This window comes from Carcharodon carcharias, chromosome 17, assembly GCF_017639515.1.
Source record: "Carcharodon carcharias isolate sCarCar2 chromosome 17, sCarCar2.pri, whole genome shotgun sequence".
Classification (NCBI taxonomy): domain Eukaryota; kingdom Metazoa; phylum Chordata; class Chondrichthyes; order Lamniformes; family Lamnidae; genus Carcharodon; species Carcharodon carcharias.
In genome coordinates this window covers 47,615,417-47,634,632 of record NC_054483.1, presented here as the reverse complement: position 1 = coordinate 47,634,632, position 19,216 = coordinate 47,615,417, and the positions used below count along the sequence as shown (strand labels likewise).

Genomic DNA, 19,216 nt, shown 5'->3' with positions numbered 1-19,216 from the left:
ACTGTGGTTGTTGTGTTAGGTGGTGTACGCTTGTGATGTGGAGCTCTAAATAAATGTGAATAAAAGTGTGCAAAGAATGGCTCCAGTTCCAGCTTTCTGGAATATAAAGTGGGCAGCACAGTCAAAGTTTGGGCCAATGACAGGAGAGTGGGGGTAAGGTTGTTTGAGGCATGAGGTCATGTGATGCAACCTTGAGGAATACCTCCAAACAGAGTTGGCAACCTACTTTCCACTTGTAAGTTGAAGAAGAGAATTATCCATCACTCTCCTCCGTCCCTCATCCTGCCAGCCTCAGAATGCTGTGCCTCGTGGAGAAATCAAACACCATCCTCCTGAAAACACCCCATGTAATGAGGAGCAGGAAAACACTCACCATGATCATCAGAACGGCACATCGAGTGTCGTGGACAGCATCATAAACCTTCTTGGAAGCCTCCACAAACTCAGTGTCATCAAACTGGTGTGGCGAGTCAATGTTGAGTTTCTCCAGAGCAATATTCATTTGTGTGCTGAACTGTACAACAGCTAGGGAAAGAAGATAAAATGAAAGCTTCAATTCCTGTACAGTGGGCCCTGGAGCAGTCTGTACTCCCCCAGTGCTAAACACATTTATCTAAACGGTTTGTCAATTATGTGACTATGTCTGTTTATTTTGTGACCCTGTTTACAAAATGCAGTATGGTGCCTCACCTACAGAGATTCTCGCTGACATATTCCAAACATCAGTCCTGTGAGATATATGTAGGCAAAATGTCAGCTTTCTCTTCATAAAACTCATCTGAAGCTACTACAGAGAAATCTCCCTCTCCTTGCCCCTGTAACAGCTCCAGAAGACATTGATTGTGGAGCAGTAGCACATCACCTCCAGGGTATTCCAGTCACAAGTGACAACAGAAATCAGAGCAGCATATTCAGCAACATTGAAATAACTAAGGTCAGCCATTATCATATAACAGCTCAGAGGCTAAGAATCCTGTGGCGAGTAACTCACCTCCTGACTCCCCAAAGCCTGTCCACCATCTACAAGGCAAAAGTCAGGAGTGTGACAGAATACTCTCCACTTGCCTCTACTCTCCTGGATGAGTGCAGCTCCAACAGCACTCAAGAAGCTCAAACCATCCAGGACAAAGAAATTCATTTGATCAGCACCCCAGCTACCACCTTAAACATTCACTCCCTCCACCACAGTGTGTGCCATCTACAAGATGCACTGCATCAATCACCAAGGCTCCTTTGAAAGATCCCAAAGCCTCAGGCACCACTATCTAGGAGAACAAAGGAAGCATGTGCATGGGAACACCACCATATACAAGTTCCCTTTCAAGACACACACCATCCTGACTTGGAAGGATGCCTGGATTCTCATCTTTGAGGTGGGTAGTGGGGGTCAGGAAAATTCCATGCTCAGCCCGCCCACCTTGGGAATCAGTGCTCCAAAGGTGGGATTTTCATTGCGGGGTTTGGGGGCAGGTGCTGGCTGGAGTCAGGTGAGACAACCCAGGAAAGAGTTTGGAGGCTGTCAGGTGTGGAGGCAGGCTGTTTAAAAGGCCTGCCTTGGTGCTCAAGGACTTAGTTGCAGTTATAAAAAAAATGAAATCCCTCCAGTCCTCACCCCTCGAACCCCTTCACCTCCCAAACATTCCCCATGTTCTACCCATGCCACCTCATGCCCCCATTCACCCACTACAGCCACTCATACCTCCAATGCCCTTCCATGGCTCCTCATACCTCCACTGCCAAGTTCTGCCCTTCTATCCACCCTGTATGGCCACTCATGCCCTCATGATGAGTTCTGCCCTTCCACCCAACCCCATGGTCCCTCATGCTGCTTATGCCAAGCTATGACACTTCCATACCCATTGACCAACTATATACTGTATAGAACCAATGAACCCTATGGTAACAATGGGATGTGTTAAAAAAAATTTAAAAATAACTCATTCATGACTTTCTACTATGTTAAAAAAGTCATTTCTCTTAGAAAGCTATAAAAGTCTCAATCATCCAGACCCTTTAAAGTATCAATAACAAAAACTACAAACCCTTAACCTTGTATAAATAAACTTAGTGAAATTGACAGCAGAGATCAGAGAGCCTGAGTTGTCAATCAAGTCATGTTTTGACTGGGGCATAGCTGTTTCAACCATGGTCGTCTGGGCTCAGCCAAACCTCACTATTTTTGGACCCCTGTAGTCCATGTAGCATAGGTGCTGTTAGGTAGAGAGTTTCAGGATTTTGACCTGATAAGGATTAAAGAAATGCCACTAAGGTAACATTTGTTCAACAGATTCTGTGTCAAAACAATTGTAAATTGTATTTTGAGAAGTTCCCTCAGCATTTCCCATTCACTGGTTTGGCCTTGCTGCTCAGCTTAAAGCTCGGAGTTCCAGGAACAGTGGAAGCTGACACATTGGTAAAACAAGCAAACTAACTGACAGACATTTTCAGCATATACAAATTCCATGTTCAATGACCTCGCCTTCAGCAGAAGGCTCATGGAAATAATCACGCCTTTATTAATTTCATCAGTAAGTAGGGCCTGAGTTTACAAATCTCTCATTAATAGCCAAAGATTTCCTTCATTCACTAATTTAAGCAGATCTATAAACATCAGAATGAGAGGGAAAAGTGTTGCACTCTTGAGTCCAGTTTAAAAAAAAATTATGACAGGGAACACATGATAGAGAGATCATATGGCGCAGTGGGTAGTGTTCCTTCCTCTGAGCTGGAAACTCTGGGTTCGAGTAACAACCCAGGACTTTATGGTCAGGGAAGGTGTGCTCATGACACAGCCCAAACAGTTTGTTTATCGACCTGCAAACCCTTTCAACATGCCTTAGGCAGGTGGTAAGAGCGGAAGAATCTCTTGGTCGGCCATGCTTGATCATCATCATGCTTGGTGCAGAGTGTTGCCCCTCAAGCTGTAGCCTCCAGCAACAGGTTGGTGACTTGTTCCAGGGTTAATTAGCCAGGGAAACAGACGTAAGCATGTACATGTGTTATTAGATGCAGGAAGCTTCTAAACGATAATGCATGCCCCAAAACAGCAAACTTCAATCTTCTCTCAACTCTTAGGCTCGGGAATTGGATAGTACTCAGTACATGATCTGGGTGCAGCACCTAGACTATTGATGGCTGGATCATGACAAAATGCCATGACACTCCCCTGACGAGGATAGTACCAGCTAATGTGTGATCTGGTCGGTGTGGGGATGGGGCAGACAGTGCAGTGTTGTAAGGCAATTGAGGACAGTGGAGTGAGCAGTGACCAAGTAACAGCTTTTGGTTTTAGTGTGAGGTCAGGAGGAGCACTCCTGGTCGGTAGAGTAAAAGATTTCTAATCTTCCCCTATGTGTGGCAGCCCCCAGTGGTCCTTTAAGACTCTCTGGTTTGGCTGCTGCATGCCTGATATAAAGCTGTAGTCAAGTGTCAACAGATTTTACAATGGGCCTAAATCAAGCCAGTTTCAGGCAGGTTTCATGGCTGACTACAGGACAGCCTAACCCCTATGTCCGGTGAAGCTGGTCACACAAAGAAGGTCCACCTTATAAACCTGCCTCTGCAATGCGAGTAGGCTAATGTATGGGATGCAGCAAAACAGGCTGACAGCTTTTGTGATTATTGTCTACACTGGCCCTGATGAGAGGGAAGGGTAAAGAAGCAGTCCTCAGGTCTCACTTATCAGGGTTTTGTAGAACTGTCAATACATTCCCCACTGATTCCTTGATTAATATTTCTTGCTAGTTCAATCCACATTAACCTTTGCATGTAGTTTTCTGTAAGCAGGTTTAAATACTCACTTTCCTGTAACATTCAAAGCTAGTCTTCTCTAACATAGCGTAGACGTCATAAATATCAGTGTTCCAGCACAGAACAACTTATAAAGGAATACTTGTACACAATCTATTTTAATTGTTACACTTTGACTACAAATTTACACATTTTTACTAATTTAAAATAACACACTGTGCAGGCTGCCTGTCTGTATGGCATTAACTTCCTGGAACACTTTCCTGTCATGCTAATTCCACCTCCTGTCTTTCACACATGAACTTATCATTTTATGATGCCTCCGATTAACTCCCACCAGCTTTGTCTCCAAGGTCGCTGACACTGTTCTCCGCAGTGCTATCCACCTGAGTTTCTGAAAACCAAGTCTCTCCCCTGACCCACTCCCCACCATTGTCTTGTGATTTTTGTCCTAAGTGCTCCTGCCTTTTCCCATCCTGTGACTCTTTCGGCCCATATAAATAGCTCCAGACTCCCCTGCAGCACCATTTGAGTCCATGTCCATGTACCCTCTTCCCCAACATTCCCAGAAACAGCCTTCCTGCACACTCTTTCCAAACATATGAACATACGAAATAGGCCATTCGGCTTCTCGAGCCTGCTCCACCATTCAATAAGATCAGGGCTGATCTTCTTGTGTTTCGATTTCCACATTCCCACCTACTCCTGATAACCTTTGATCCCCTCACCTAACAAGAATCTATCTACTTCTGCCTTAAAAATATTCCATGACGCCACCTCCACCGCCTTCTGAGGCAGAGAATTCCAAAGTTGCACAACCCTCTGAGAGAAAAAAATTCTCCTCATCTCTGTCCTCAAAGGGTGACCCCTAATTTTAAAACAGTGCCCCCTTATTCTGGACTCACCCACAAGAGGAAACATTCTTTTGACGTCCACCTTGTTAAGGCCATTCAGGATCTTATATAATCAATGAAGTCACCCCTCACTCTTCAAAACTCCAGTGAAAACAAGCCCAGCCTGTCCAACCTTTCCTCATAAGACAACCTACTCATTCCAGGTATCAATCTGGTAAACCTCCTTTGAACCACCTCCAACACATTTACATCCTTCCTTAAATAAGGAGACCAAAACTGTACACAGTATTTGAGATGTATTCTCACCAATGCCCTATATAACTGAAGGACAACATCCTTACTTTTATGTTCAATTCCCTTCATAATAAAGGATAGCACTCCATTAGCCTTTTTTATTACTTACTGTACCTGCATACTAACATTTTGTGACTTATGCATGAGAACACTTAGATCCCTCTGCATCTCGGAATTCTGCAGCCGTTCTCCATTTAAGTTTTACTTTTTCATTCTTCCTGCCAAAGTGAACAACTTCACATTTTCCCACATTATGCTCCATCTGCCAGATTTTTGCCCACTCACTCAACTTATATATATCTGGCTGCAAACTCCTTATGTCTTCTTCACAACATATTTTCCTACTTATCTTTGTATCATCTGAAAATTAAGCTGCCATGCCTTTATTCCCCTCATCAATGTCATTGATATAAATTATAAAAAGTTGAGGCCTCATCATGGACCCTTGCAGGACTCCACTCATCACATCCTGCCAATCAGAAAAAGACACATTTATGCATATTCTCTGTTTTCTACCAGCTAGCCAATCTTCTATCCAGGCTAATATGTTACCCCCTACACCAAGAGCTTTTATTTAATAACCTTTGATGTGGCACCTTATCAAATGCATTCTGGAAATCCAAGAACACAATGTTTACAGTCTCTCCTCTATCCACAGTGCATGTTACTCCTTCAAAGAACTCCAATAAATAGGTTAAAAATGATTTCCCTTTCATAAAACCATGCTGACTCATCCCGATTACCCTAAACTTTTGTAAGTGCCCAGCTATAACCTCCTTAATGACCGATTCTAACACTTTCCCCACGACAGACGCCAAGCTAAGTGTCCTATAGTTTCCTGTTTTCTGCCTTCCTTCCTTCTTGAATAGAGAGGTTATATTTGCTACTTTCTAGTCTGATAGAACCTTTCCAGAATCTAGGGAATTTTGGAAAATTAATACCAACGCATCTACTACATCATTAGCCACTTTTTTTAAGACCCTGGGTGCTTCTGGACACAGAGACTTGTCAGGCTGCAGCTCCATCAGTTTGTTCAGTACTACTTCCCTAGTGATTGCAACTTTACCAAGTTCCTCTCTCCCCTCCATTTCCTGATATACAGCTATTACTGGAATGTTTTTTATGTCCTCTATAATGAAGACAGAAGCAAAGTATTTGTCATTTCATCCGCCATTTCCTTATTATATACTATTAAATTCCCCATTCTCACTCTCTAGAAGGACAACACTCAATTTACCTACTCTTTTCCTGTTTAAATACTTGTACAAACTTATGCTATTACATTTCTTGCTAGTTTCCTGTCATGCTAAATTCTTTCTCCTGATTAACCTTTTAGTCATTCTCTGCTGTTCTTTATATTCTGACCAATCACCTGACATGCCATTCATCTTTGTGTAGTTATATGCTTTTTCCTTAAGTTTGATGCTTTGTCTAACTTCATTAGTTAACCACGGATGGTGGGTCCTCTCTTTAGAATTTTTCTTAATAGTAGAAATATACTTATTCTGAATATTCCAAAATATCCCTTTAAATGTCTGCCACTGCTCATCTATTGATCTATCCTTTAGCCTAGTTTCCCAGTTCACTTCAGCTAGCTCAGCTTTCATGCCCACGTAGTCGCCCTTATTTAAGTTTAATATAATAGTCTTAGACCCTTAACATCTACCACACTTTTTCCAAATCCTGTCACGCAATTTACCAGTAATTCTACAGCCAACTCTTACACCTTCAGAACTCCCCCTCCCAATACTCCCACCCTCAGGGACTACATTACCACCATGGTCAAATCTTGACATCTCTCTCCCACTAGTTCCAAATTCCCAATACAACATTTCATAGGCAAATTTGAAAATGACAGACAGGGAAAGACTGTAGGTTCATGGTTCAATTGTTAGAACATAAGAACATAAGAAATAAGAACAGGAGTAGACCACTCGGCCCCTTGAGACTGGTCTGCCATTCAATAAGATCATGGATGTGTTTCGATTTCCACATCCCCACCTAAACCCAAAAACCTTTGATTCCCTTGCCTAACAAGAATCTACCTACGATAAAAGCAAAAAACTGCGGATGTTGGAAATCCAAACAAAAACAAAAATACCTGGAAAAACTCAGCAGGTCTGGCAGCATCTGCGGAGAGGAACACAGTTAATGTTTTGAGTCCAAATGACCCTTCAACAGAACTAAGTAAAATTAGAAGAGAGGTGAAATATAAGTTGGTTTAAGGGGGGGGTGGTGGAACAAGTAGAGCTGGATAAAGGGCCAGTGATAGGTGGAGAAAACCAAAAGATGTCACAGACAAAAGGACAAAGAGGTGTTGAAGGTTGTGATATTATCTAAGGAATGTGCTAATTAAGGGTAGAAAGCAGGACAAGCAAGGCACAGATAGCCCTAGTGGGGGTGGGGTGAGGTGAAGGAATCAAAAAAGGCTAAAAGGTAGAGATAAAACAATGGATGGAAATACATTTAAATATAATGGAAGTAGGTGGGAAAAGAAAAATCTATATAAATTATTGGGAAAAAAAGGGGGGAATCAGAAAGGGGGTGGGGATGGAGGAGAGAGTTTATGATCTAAAATTGTTGAACTCAATATTCTGTCCGGAAGGCTGTAAAGTGCCTAGTCGGAAGATGAGGTGCTGTTCCTCCAGTGAAGCTCAACAGCTTCCCCATGACAGAAGTCAATCTAAATGGCCTGTAGTTTCCAGTTTTCTGCCTCCATCCCTTCTTGAATAGAGGGGTTATATTTGCTACTTTCCAGTCTGATGGAACCTTTCCAGAATCTAGAGAATTTTGGAAAATTAACACTAGTGCATCGACTACCTCATTAGCCACTCTTTTCAGACCCTAAGATGTAATCCATGGACCTGGAGACTTGCCAGCCCGCAGCTCCATCAATTTGCTCAGTACTGTTTTCCTAGTGATTTCAATTTCACCAAGTTCCACTCTCCATTTCACCACCTGATTTACACCTATTACTGGAATGTTTTTTGTATCTTCCATAGTGAACACAGAAGCAAAATATTTATTCACTTCTTCTGCCATTTCCTTATTATATACTATTAACTCCCCACTGTCACTCTCTAGAGGACCAATATTCACTTTACTTTTTTCCTTTTTAAATACCTGTAGAAACTCTTGCTATCTGTTTTTACATTTCTAGCTAGATTCCTCTCAGGCTCTAATTTCTTTCTCCTGCTTAACCTTTTAGTTATTCTCTGTCATTCTTTATAGTCTGATCAATCATTTGTCCTGTCATTCATCTTTGCAGCGTTGTATACTTTTTCCTTAAGCTTGATGCTTTCCTTAACTTTTTTAGTTAACCACGGATGATGGGTCCTCCCCTTAGAATTTTTCTTTATAATAGGAATGTAATTATTCTGAATACTCTGAAATAGCCTCTTAAATGTCTGCCAATGCTTCTCTATTGATCTATCCTCTAGCCTAGTATCCCAGTTCACTTCAGCTAGCTCAGCTTTCATCCCCACATAGTTCACTTTATTTAAGTTTAAGATACTAATCTTAGACCCACTCTTCTATCTTTCATTCTGGATGTCAAATTCAGTCATGTTGTGGTCACTGCTACATAGGGGTGACTTTAGTCTGAGGTCATTAATTAATTCTGTCATGTTACACAATACCAAGTCTAATATAACCTGCTCTCTGGTTGGTTCCAGAACATGCTGCTCTAAGAAACTATCTCAAAAACTTTCTGAGAACTCCTTATCCAGTCTGATGGAACCTTTCCAGAATCTAGAGAATTTTGGAAAATTAACACCAATGCATTGACTACCTCAGTAGCCACCTCTTTTCAGACCCTAGGATGTAATTCATGGACCTGGAGACTTGCCAGCCCGCAGGCAATTTGCTCAGTACGGAAATTTCCCTAGTGATCTCAATTTCACCAAGTTCCTCTCTCCCTTTCACCTCCTGGCTATTACTGCCAGTCTGATTTTTCCAGTTTATATATAGATTAAAATCACCTATGATTATTGCCATTCTTTTATCACAAGCACACAATATTTTCTTTGAATACTTTGTCCTACACTGTGGCTATTATTAGAGGGCCTGTAGGCCAGTCCCACGAATGACATTTTTGCCCTACTATTCCTCATCTCCACCCAAACCAATTCTACATCCTGATCTCCTGAACCAAGGTCATCTATAACTATTGCACCAATAACCTCTTTGATTAACAATGCTACCCCTCCACCTTTACCTAGCTTCCTATCCTGTCATGTTCTGTGTTTGATTATGTGAGTCTGGTACTGACATAGGCTCACTGTGCTTGATTGGTGCAGTGGATAACATCCCTGTTTCTGAGCCAGAAGCTCCAGGCTCAAGTCGCACTCCAGGACTTTATGGTCATAGAAGGTATGCTCATTACACAGTCAAACAGGTTGAGTAGCTACTTGTAAACCCTTCCAACATATGTCAATGGCAGGTGGTAAGAGCGGGATAGATTCCTGGTCAACCAAGTGATGGAAAGAAAATTGGAACCTCCATCATCACTATCCATATTCACAGCTCTGGACTACAACATGCATGTAATAGTGTATGTTGCCATAGCAACCCAGGCTCTTTGGGAGGGCTGGTAGGCTCAGATTGCTGGATGGCTGGTATGGATCAGATTGGTGCCAATGACACTGGGTTTGATACCCATTCTGGTTGGACCTGCCTCCTTGTGCTACCCTTGTTGGAGATTGTGGCACTATGGGTCGGACCTGCCGTTGGGCAGAGATCAAGCTGAAGAAGATAAAACCCCATAAATAAAGTTCCGGTATACTTAGGGCAGAATATTGTGCTCATCAGACGGGCATGCACCCGACACAAATGAGCGTAAAATGACGCGTGATGACGTTAGGCGAGCGTCCCAATGTTATCGTGCACTCGCGCAATATTTCAGTTGGTGGGTGCACGCAGGAGTCGGCAGCATGCCCGCCAACAATTAACAGGCCTATTAAAGCCTTTAAAGGTCTAATTAAATGAAATTTTTCACTGCCCATCCAACCTTACGGTTGACAGGCAGGCGAAAAGGCCAAGCAGCCTTTGGATTTTTTGTGACACCCTGTCTATGGGCGGGATGAGGTTTCTTTTGATCAGTGATCCATGATTTTAAAAAAAAAATTTTCAAACTAAGTTCTAACATGTCCCTGCTCATTTGACAGAGTCACCTGAGGGGACACGTTATTAACATTATTAAATTCTTTATTTTTTAGTTGCAAAATTCTTCAGCTCCAAGGCAGCTCCGTGCCTCATGGAGCTTTTAATGCATGCACCCCCGCGCATCCAGGAACTTCGGCGCTCACGCTCCTCCTGTCCCCACACCGGCAGCATGCGTTTCACACTGGCTGGCTGTTAATTGGCCAACCAATGTGAAATCCATGTTGGGGCCCTGTAGCGAGCAGTGGTTGGCTTTGTGACTGCTCCCAGGCCTGTCCACCCGACGAGGGCAAAAATTCTGCCGTTGGAAATTAAAATCATCCCTGCATTGCTCTGAGAAAAATCAAACTTATCTAAAATATACAATAAAAGCCAGCTAGTTCATCAGACTTGTCCCATACTCATGATGGTCAGAGCATCCTGACTGAACACTTTGTACTGTACTGGAGCCAGGCAATCTCCTGGGAGAGGCCTGGGATTTGCTGATGTGTCATCTTGGCAAGCAAGGCTTTGTGAATTCTGGCAAGGCATTGTGGATTCAGAAAATTATTAATTATATACATTAACTCCATGTGGGATGTTGGATAGATAACAGATAGTTTACTAACAGAGAACTGCATGAAAGGCTTTCACTTTTCCAGATTCTGTTTTTAAATTTCAAGAATGATTAATGGTCATTGAAGTCATTGGAATTCCGAATTCACTCCAACTGCTTTCAGACGAAGGATCCTTCTCCCACTCTCAGACACACTACCACTCTCACCACACCCTAACCATATGCCAGAGCCTTCCCACTACCTTCCCCAAAATATCAAACTACAGGAAAACTCCCCAACCTCAGTGCTGCCACATGCTCTCCTTATCTTCTACTTCTTCCAGATTGCCTTTCTAGGCAACTTGGACTTTAAATAAAGGAAAGACACAAAAGGTTAAAGGTTCAACGATACACACACCAGGTACATGGCAGTAACTCGATGTATTGTCCCTCCCTCCTGTCAATCACTCATCATATGATGCAGTTACAGGGGCTTCGACCAATAAGCTTATTGAGCAGGTAATCCTGTGGGCGGGGCTTCTGACAGGACAATCCCGTCTCGTGTGCAAGCACCTCTACATGGCTTCGACATAAAATTTAGCCTTTTCTTCAACAAACCTGTTGCTCCATCAAGTTATTAGATTTGGCGATGAGGATAAAACCGACTTCTGCGTACATCACCCTGGTTGATGTGAGTAAAATGAGGTTGAACAATACTTACCAGTCATGCTGTTGTTTGGAAGAATCGATTCAAATGATGCTAACATTGAAGATTGGAGTCAGTATGTAGAGTGAGGTTCTACCTGTCCCCGGTGTTGCGAAGGATGGGTCTGGCCATGCTGCCGCAGAACGCTCCAAGTAATTTGACTGTGCCGTACCACCTGTCCCTCATGGAAAAATTTATGCAGAGAAACACCTTTGACCACAGGTCCATCAGACAGTGGTTGGCACGTAACGTCTTAGAGGCCCTGCAGGAAAAGGAGAGGGTGTATCCTGTGGGATGGTTCCCCGAGCAGACTGTCAAAGTCATTTGGCAGAATGCCCCATCGCCAGAACTTTCTAACAAGCACCAAGACGTAGCTTGGCTGGTGGTGAGAAAGGCCCTCCCCGTCAGATCCTTCCAACAAGTCAGGAGTCTCACCCCCTCTGCACATTGCCTTTGATGTGGCTATGGTGGGGATGAGACCGTTGTTCATCTCCTTGTGGATTGTGCCTTTGCAAAGAAGGTCTGGAGAGAGATGCAGTAGTTTCTGTTGAGGTTCATCCCAAGCAGTTCCATGACACAGGACTCCGTGCTCTACGGGCTGTTCCCAGGGACACACACCGAGACAATCATCAACTGCAGCTGGAGGATTATCAACTCGGTGAAAGATGCTCTTTGGTCTGCCCGAAACTTGTTGGTCTTCCAGTACAAAGAGTTGTCCCCGACTGAGTGTTGCAGACTGGCACATTCCAAGGTCCTGGACTACGTGCTGAGGGACACACTAAAGCTTGGGGCAGCCACCGCAAAGGCACAATGGGGAAAGGTCGCTGTCTAAGACCTTTCTGCCACAGTGCACCAAGGGGCTGGGTACTATTGAGAGCCCCTCGGGCTGTACAGCTCAAAATGAATGTCTGCATTGAATACTACTTGTATTATAATTGTACTGAAGCACCTCAGAGTGCAACATGATGTATGTTGATAACTCCAATTGTCTGATTGTCTGCATTGACCAGATTGGAATGATTGTAATATTCATTGATTGTATTAATGCACCTTGTGATCCATGTGTAAAAGTTGAATCTGATTGTACTTTTGTGATTGTGATTTTGAAATGTTTTGTAATGTTCTTCCAGATATTTTATGAATAAAATATATTTTTCAAAAAAAAAATAGAGTGACTCAGATTATGTTTAATTGTGAATGAGATTACTGCTGAATAAAAACATAAAGCTATCCTGCTGAGGACATGTGGAAGCTAAACATATAACCTGATTTGAAACCTGACTGGCCCGAGCGTGCCCAGTTCCAATTCGTAGAGTGAGTTAGTGGAACTTGTGAAACCGTACTTTCGACACAAACCGTCTGTGATCATACAGCACTTCAAGCTTAATTCGAGAGTTTGTGTCCTGGGAGAGTCCATTGCTACCTTTGTGGTGAATCTGAAACAGTTAACTAAATACTGGAGATGCCTTGAATGATATGCTGTGGGACAGACTTGTTTGCAGAGTCGAGGATGACGCCATACAGTGCCGCTTGCTAGCTGAATCCGACATCGATTTCAAGCACCCCCGGAACTTTCTCTCACTGTGTAAAGTGTTGTGAAAAACTCGCAGGCTTCACAGCATGTGGATAATGACGCTGCACTGCACGTTGGGCAGGAACCTGCCACTAAGCGTGGTGTGGAAAACAGAACAGCAGGTTTTCGTGCCCACTACAGGAAGACTTAGGAAGCCTAATGGTAACACATCAGCTAATAAGATACGTATTTGCTACAGATGTGGAGGAAATCATGGAGCAGATGTTTGTAGATTCAAAGAGGCAGAATTCAATTATTGTCACAGGAGAGGACGCCTGGTTAGGCAGTGCAGAAACAAAGGACAGGCAAACAGCAAAACAACAAACAAATCTGATTGAGCTAACTGATATCTGCTCAGTATCATGTGACTACTGGTAAATCTGGAGCCCATTACAGTGACAGTGCAAGTGAATGGCAAGCAACCGCAGATGGAGGCGGATACTGGTGCTTCAACTACTTTTGTTGAAGAGCACACATTCAAGTACCTCAGTGAAGGGAGTCAGCCACTGACATTGGAGCGGATGCCTGCCAAATTGAGAACTTACATTGGAGAATCCATTCAGGTCAAAGGCATTGCTGCTGTCCCAGTCTGCTACAAAAACCAGATGGCCCAATCGCCTGTGATAATCGTAAACGGGGAGGGACCCAATCTTTTGGTCAAGATGAGCTGCAGAAAATAAAACTAGGCTGGTCAGAATTATTCCATTTGTAACTCGATGACATTCCAGGGCTCTTGAAGAGATATGACACTGTTTTTCAAGATGAATTGGGAAAACTGAAGGATGTACAAGATAAAATACACATCGATCCCCAGATCACACCATATTTCTTCAAGGCCAGATCAGTGCTTTACTCACTAAAAGAAAAAGTGGAAGCAGAGTTGCGCAGATTGGAAAACATGGGAATAACTCAGCCTGTCCAGTTTTCTGAGTGGGCCGCACCCATAGTTCCCAGTTGTCAAGCCAGACCAGACTATATGTATGCAGTGACCTCAAACTGACAGTCAGCAAAACAGCAAAGTTAGACAAATACCCCATTCCTAGAGTCAATGACTTGTATGCCAAACTAGCAGGAGGCAAGTCATATACAAAGCTAGCCATGAGTCATGTCTATCAACAATTAAAATTGGATAGCACATCAAGAGAATACATGACAATTAATACCCATAAAGGCCTCTACCAGTGCACCCGATTACTTTTTGGAGTTTCACCAGCATGCGCTAATTTTCAGCGAAACATGGAGAGTCTCCTACAGGGATTTCCATGTGTGGCCATTATGTCATTCTCATTACTGGACTGACCAAAGCTGAACATTTAGCCAACCTTGAGGAAGTGCTGAGAAGTTTTATGGAAGCAGATGTGTATTTGAAGTGAGAAAAATGCACATTTCGCATATCGGAGGTAACCGACCTGGGTCACAGAGTGGACGCTATGATGTTTCACCCTGTTGAAGACAAGGTCCAAGCAATTAAAGATGCACCATCACCCTATAATGTGACAGAGCTTAAACCTTTCCTAGGTATGATTAATTACTATAGCCGTTTTTTACCTAATCTACCCACTGGCACCGCTGCATTTGTTACTGAGGAAGAATCAACACTGGCTATGGGCTTCATAGCAAGAAGAAGCCTTTGTAACAGCGAAGAAACTGTTTCATTCATCATGCATGTTGGCACATTATGACTCATCTAAAGGGCTAGTGTTGACCTGTGATGCTTCTCCTTATGGTGTAGGAGCCGTTCTATCACATCAAATGGAGGATGGATCAGAAAGACCCATTGGCTATGTTTCAAGAACACTTGCCCAAGCTGAAAAGGGCTACTCTCAGTTGGAAAAAGAAGGATTGACAGTTGTATTTGGCATCAAGAAGTTCCACCTACATAGGTGACATTTTACAATTGTGCAATGGTGATACAGGTAGAGAGTGGACAAAGCAATGCTCCTCTATCCTTTCAGAAGAAGACAAGCCATAACTAAACAGAGAGGGCACATACAGGCGGAGGCCCAGCCAACCTGCTGCTGCTGACCAGGTTCCAGCAGGACACACTAGAGCTAGAGACGAAGCTACCAAGTACCAATAAGCAACCAGCTGCAAACGATCTCCAAAACTCCTCACCACTCACACTGGCAATGCTGCTGCCCCTTTTTATCTTGCCCTTGGATGAGGTTTGTGAAAATGTCGGCTGTCCGCCTGCCCGTTTTGCCCGCGCAACAAGCAGGAAATTGCACAGGCAAAGTAAAATCACAGTCAATTGGACTGTTAAGGGCCTTAAGTGGCCTGTTAATTAACAGCGGTGCAGCTCCGGCATCTGTGTGGGCCCACCAAGAAAAATATCCCACGAGTGCGCAATGACGTCGGGACGCTCGCCCAACGTCATCGTGCACTATTTTACACCCGTTCGGGTCGGGCGCGTGCCTGCCTTCAGGATGAAAAGTTCTGCCCCAGGAAATTATGCATTTTCAACCCATTACATCCATTTAAGTTACAGGATGGGAAATCAGTGACTAGAAGCACATAATTTCCTGATACATGTTCCCAATGTGCACTGGGTAACTGTATGTAACACTTTGTGTAAATTGCTCCCGGGATGCAGGCTGGTGATGGTGGCTGTGGAGAGCTGGTGGGTGTGGCAGTGGTAAGGATGACATTGTTGCCTGTCACTTGTTGCCCTTGGTGGTGGTAAGCCACCTTCTTGACCCGCTGAGGTTTGTGCAGTGAAGCCCTCCCACAATACCGTTAGGTTGGGAGTTCCAGGAATTGCACCTCGTGACAGGAGGGTGGTTGGAGGTGCGGTAGAGGATGAGAAGCAAAATGTACGAAATACACTTAACACATTGCACATTCTATGAGATGTTGTGATCCCCTCTATCTGGGTACTGCAAATTGAGGAAAACCAAATGGAAATTAAGGCATGGATGACAAAGCTTGCAGCCCAGTAATCCAAGAATGTGGAGCAGTGTTTGACCTGGAAAGAGGGTTATGTGTTATCTTCTTATTGGTGAACATACAGTCAAAATGATGCAGCACAGTGAACTCATATCAAAACCAAACAAAAACAGTCAGAACTTCAAACTGTTGAAACTGTTACTGTCCTTCAGGAAAACTGCAAGACACAATATTAAGGGAGAGGACAACGTTTGAGCAAGTTAGGGACTATCCTATCAACCTCTGACTGAACACCAGGTCTCTTTACAAGTTATGGAATAGTGAAGCTCAGGCTTGCTGTACTTTCATGCCCATTTAACTGACACACTTTCATTATGTGACATTCACACATCTAATTAAACTCAGGGTAACCTGTAAATTTGCTGAAAGATCTCATTGTTCAGCGAGCAACAAGATTTCATTTGACATTGAGATGACTTCATTCACCTGAAAGAAGATTCCAGTTATCCTTTGGAGCTTGGCTGATGCCAAGGGTTGATAAACAAAGCTAACGTAGCAATTTTTATGCTCTCTCGAAGGAATTCTCGAAATCAAGTGCCTGATACAGGAATGCTTTAACTGGTGTGTTTCATCCAGCTCAGTTCTTAAAGTCATAGTCATGGCAAAGCATTTGAAACAAGATAAAAGCATCAAGAAGAATTCCCACCTAAAGCTACTCCTTCAATCGCCTCGAAACAGAAACATTCTCAAAAAGGCTGCAGTCAGAATGAAACAGTAGATACCCAAATACCTGGTCTTTAACGAAACTTCATCTGAAACTGTCAGTCACTGTACAATTGCTCTATGATACTGCAATAAACATTAGATTTGTAAGATCTGCTTTTGGACGAGATGTTAAACTGAGGCCCCTTCCTCCAGTGGATATAAAAGAGCACATGGGGCTTTTTGACGAAGAGAGTTCTCCTGGTGTCCTGGGCCAACGTTTATCATTCAGTCAACACCACTAAAACACTATCATCACATTGATGTTCGTGGGAGTTTACTGTGTGCAAATTAGTTGCCACACTTCCTACATTTTACAACAGTGACTACACTTCAAGAGTATCTTATTGACTGTGATTTAGGGGGGTGTGAGGTTGGCAGGGGAGGGAGTACAGTGGGAGGAGGGTATAGTGGGGGAGGATGCAGCAACTGAGGAGGTTGGTGAAAGGGGCAAGGAAGGTGTAAGGGAAGGAGTTCAAAGGGGGGGGCAAGAGCCACTGTGTAATTTAGTAATAAAGTGACATAGCACTGGGTAATTTAGGGCATTCAAAAGTCGTGAAAGGCACCATATCAATGCAAGTCTTTATTTCTTTAAAAAACAATGGCTTTGATATTCAGCTGGGAGGTATTCCTGTACAAATGCTGCGCATGTTCATATAACATTTGCTCCTATCTTATTTTACCATTTGGATTGCTGTTTCCATTAAAATGCACGAGCACTCTGCATAATTTCAAGGCCTCCAACTCCTAATGTCTGGGAGGCGCTTCAAACATACCCTTTACAAAGAGGTATTGATTTTTGCTTTGATGTACGAATTAGATATTCATTAATCTAGTCACCTGTGTAAGAGCATCATAGAAATAAATGTTGACAAATGTGTCACAAAGACACAGGCTGCAATGGGAAGATTACAAATCTGTCATCATGGTTTCAAAAGACCCGAAAAATCCTTTTCATAATATTTTGTTCTGACACGTGGCTGATGCTGGCAAAACCATATTTATTGTCCAGCCCTAGTTGCGATGAGAAAGTGATACTGGGCCTTGCTTTTGAACCTTGCAGTCCATAGTGCTCCCACAATGATGTCAGACAACGAATTCCAGGATTTTTGCCCAGCAATAATGAAGGAATGGCGCTGGATGTCAGGTCGGGATGGTGTGTGGCTTGGAGGTGATGGTGTTCCCTGAGCATTGCTGTCCTTGTTCTTCTCTTTGGTAGAGATCACAGGGTGGGAAGTGTGGTCAGATAACCTTGGTGAGTTCCTGCAGTGTGCCCTGTAGTTAGCACATCCCACAACTACATTGTAGGAGGTGAATATTCAGTCTAATGACAAGAGTGACACTTAACCAGCCTACTCTCTCCTGGATGGTGTCAAAGTTCTCCAGGGTTGTTGCAACTGTACCATTCTAGGCAATTAGTGACTATTCACTTGCCTGGATTGAGTCTTGCAGGTGGTGCAGTCAGAAGGTGAGATATATAAAATTATCATTTTTGTGCTGAAATTCCTCAATGGCCTCACATGTTCCAACTCTGTAACCTCCTCCAGCCTTGCCCTCTGACTTCTCTCAGCTCATCCAATTTTGGCCTCCTGTGCAGGTCTGATATCCTTTACTCCACTTTTCATGGCCATGCTTTCAACTGCCTAGTCCCTAAGCTCTGGAATTCCCTCCCCAAACATCTCTGCCTCTCTCTCATTCTTTAGGTGATGATGATGCTATTAATGGTCAAGGGGAGGTGGTTGAACTTTTATGGAGTTTTTCCATTTCTCCTTAGTACCAATTAGGTTGACTGTTGCTTTGATGTAAGGGCAGTTATTCTTACTTCTCCTCTTTGAGGGAAAAAGTTCCCTTCTGGGCTATTATGGGAAATTCTGATTGAAAACATGTACAACAGTAATATCTAATTGCAGATACAGCCCTCTTAGAGTGCAGCACATAAAGGGATATTTCACTGTTAACAGATGTGATGACAGGGTGCTGTAAATGGTATATTATCTAGCCGGAAGAGTCTTCAAGAATCAGATATTACTGATTGTGGCATTTTTCTGCATTTTTTACATTTTAAGCTTTGTATGGCTTATCAGACTCCCTTATGTTTAGTGTCCTATTCAAGCCTGGTAATGATAATAGGATCAGTGGATCCTTGAGAATGCCAGATCACATGATAGCAAAATGTGAAAGACATCTACGATCTGTTACTTGATTTTAGATGATGAATATTACAGGCTTTCACTGTTGTGGTAGTTAATAACTATTAGCTAAATGCCACAGGAAAGATTTACAGATAGGCATAATAGCATCACTCAACAAAGGCCAAATTAGAACTTATTGATTCAACTTTTCAGGATTAAAGCGATTAAATCCAACCATCAATTGGTTGCATTTCCAATAGACCATCTTGAACTAAATATTTTTTATGATAAATTGAAAGTGGTATTCATACCACATAGTGATAGTTTACATAGTTTAAGAGGATAATAAATGGATAATAAGGGCTAATTATTTTGGGTTTCATATTATGAGCTTAAAATCTCAGCACTGTCAATGATAATACTTCCATCTTGTCCATATGATCAACTTCCCACTCCTTTAACCTTAGTCTCACTAAACTGCTGACCAGCCTTCCTGGCCCCCATGTTGGCTGTCTCCCTCCCATTGGATACTTTCTCTTTCCTTATTTAAAGCAGCATAATCAC

The 19,216-nt window shown here is 43.0% G+C and overlaps 1 protein-coding gene across 1 annotated transcript in view; it reads right to left on the bottom strand.

Annotated features, from left to right (window-relative positions):
- Positions 1-19,216, bottom strand: part of LOC121289841 (catenin alpha-3-like) — a 1,845,970-nt gene that overhangs the window by 257,470 nt on the left and 1,569,284 nt on the right. Inside the window, exon 13 of the mRNA XM_041209732.1 lies at positions 374-525. Within this exon, the coding sequence (XP_041065666.1) occupies positions 374-525 (152 nt within the window). The remainder of the gene's footprint in view (positions 1-373; positions 526-19,216) is intronic.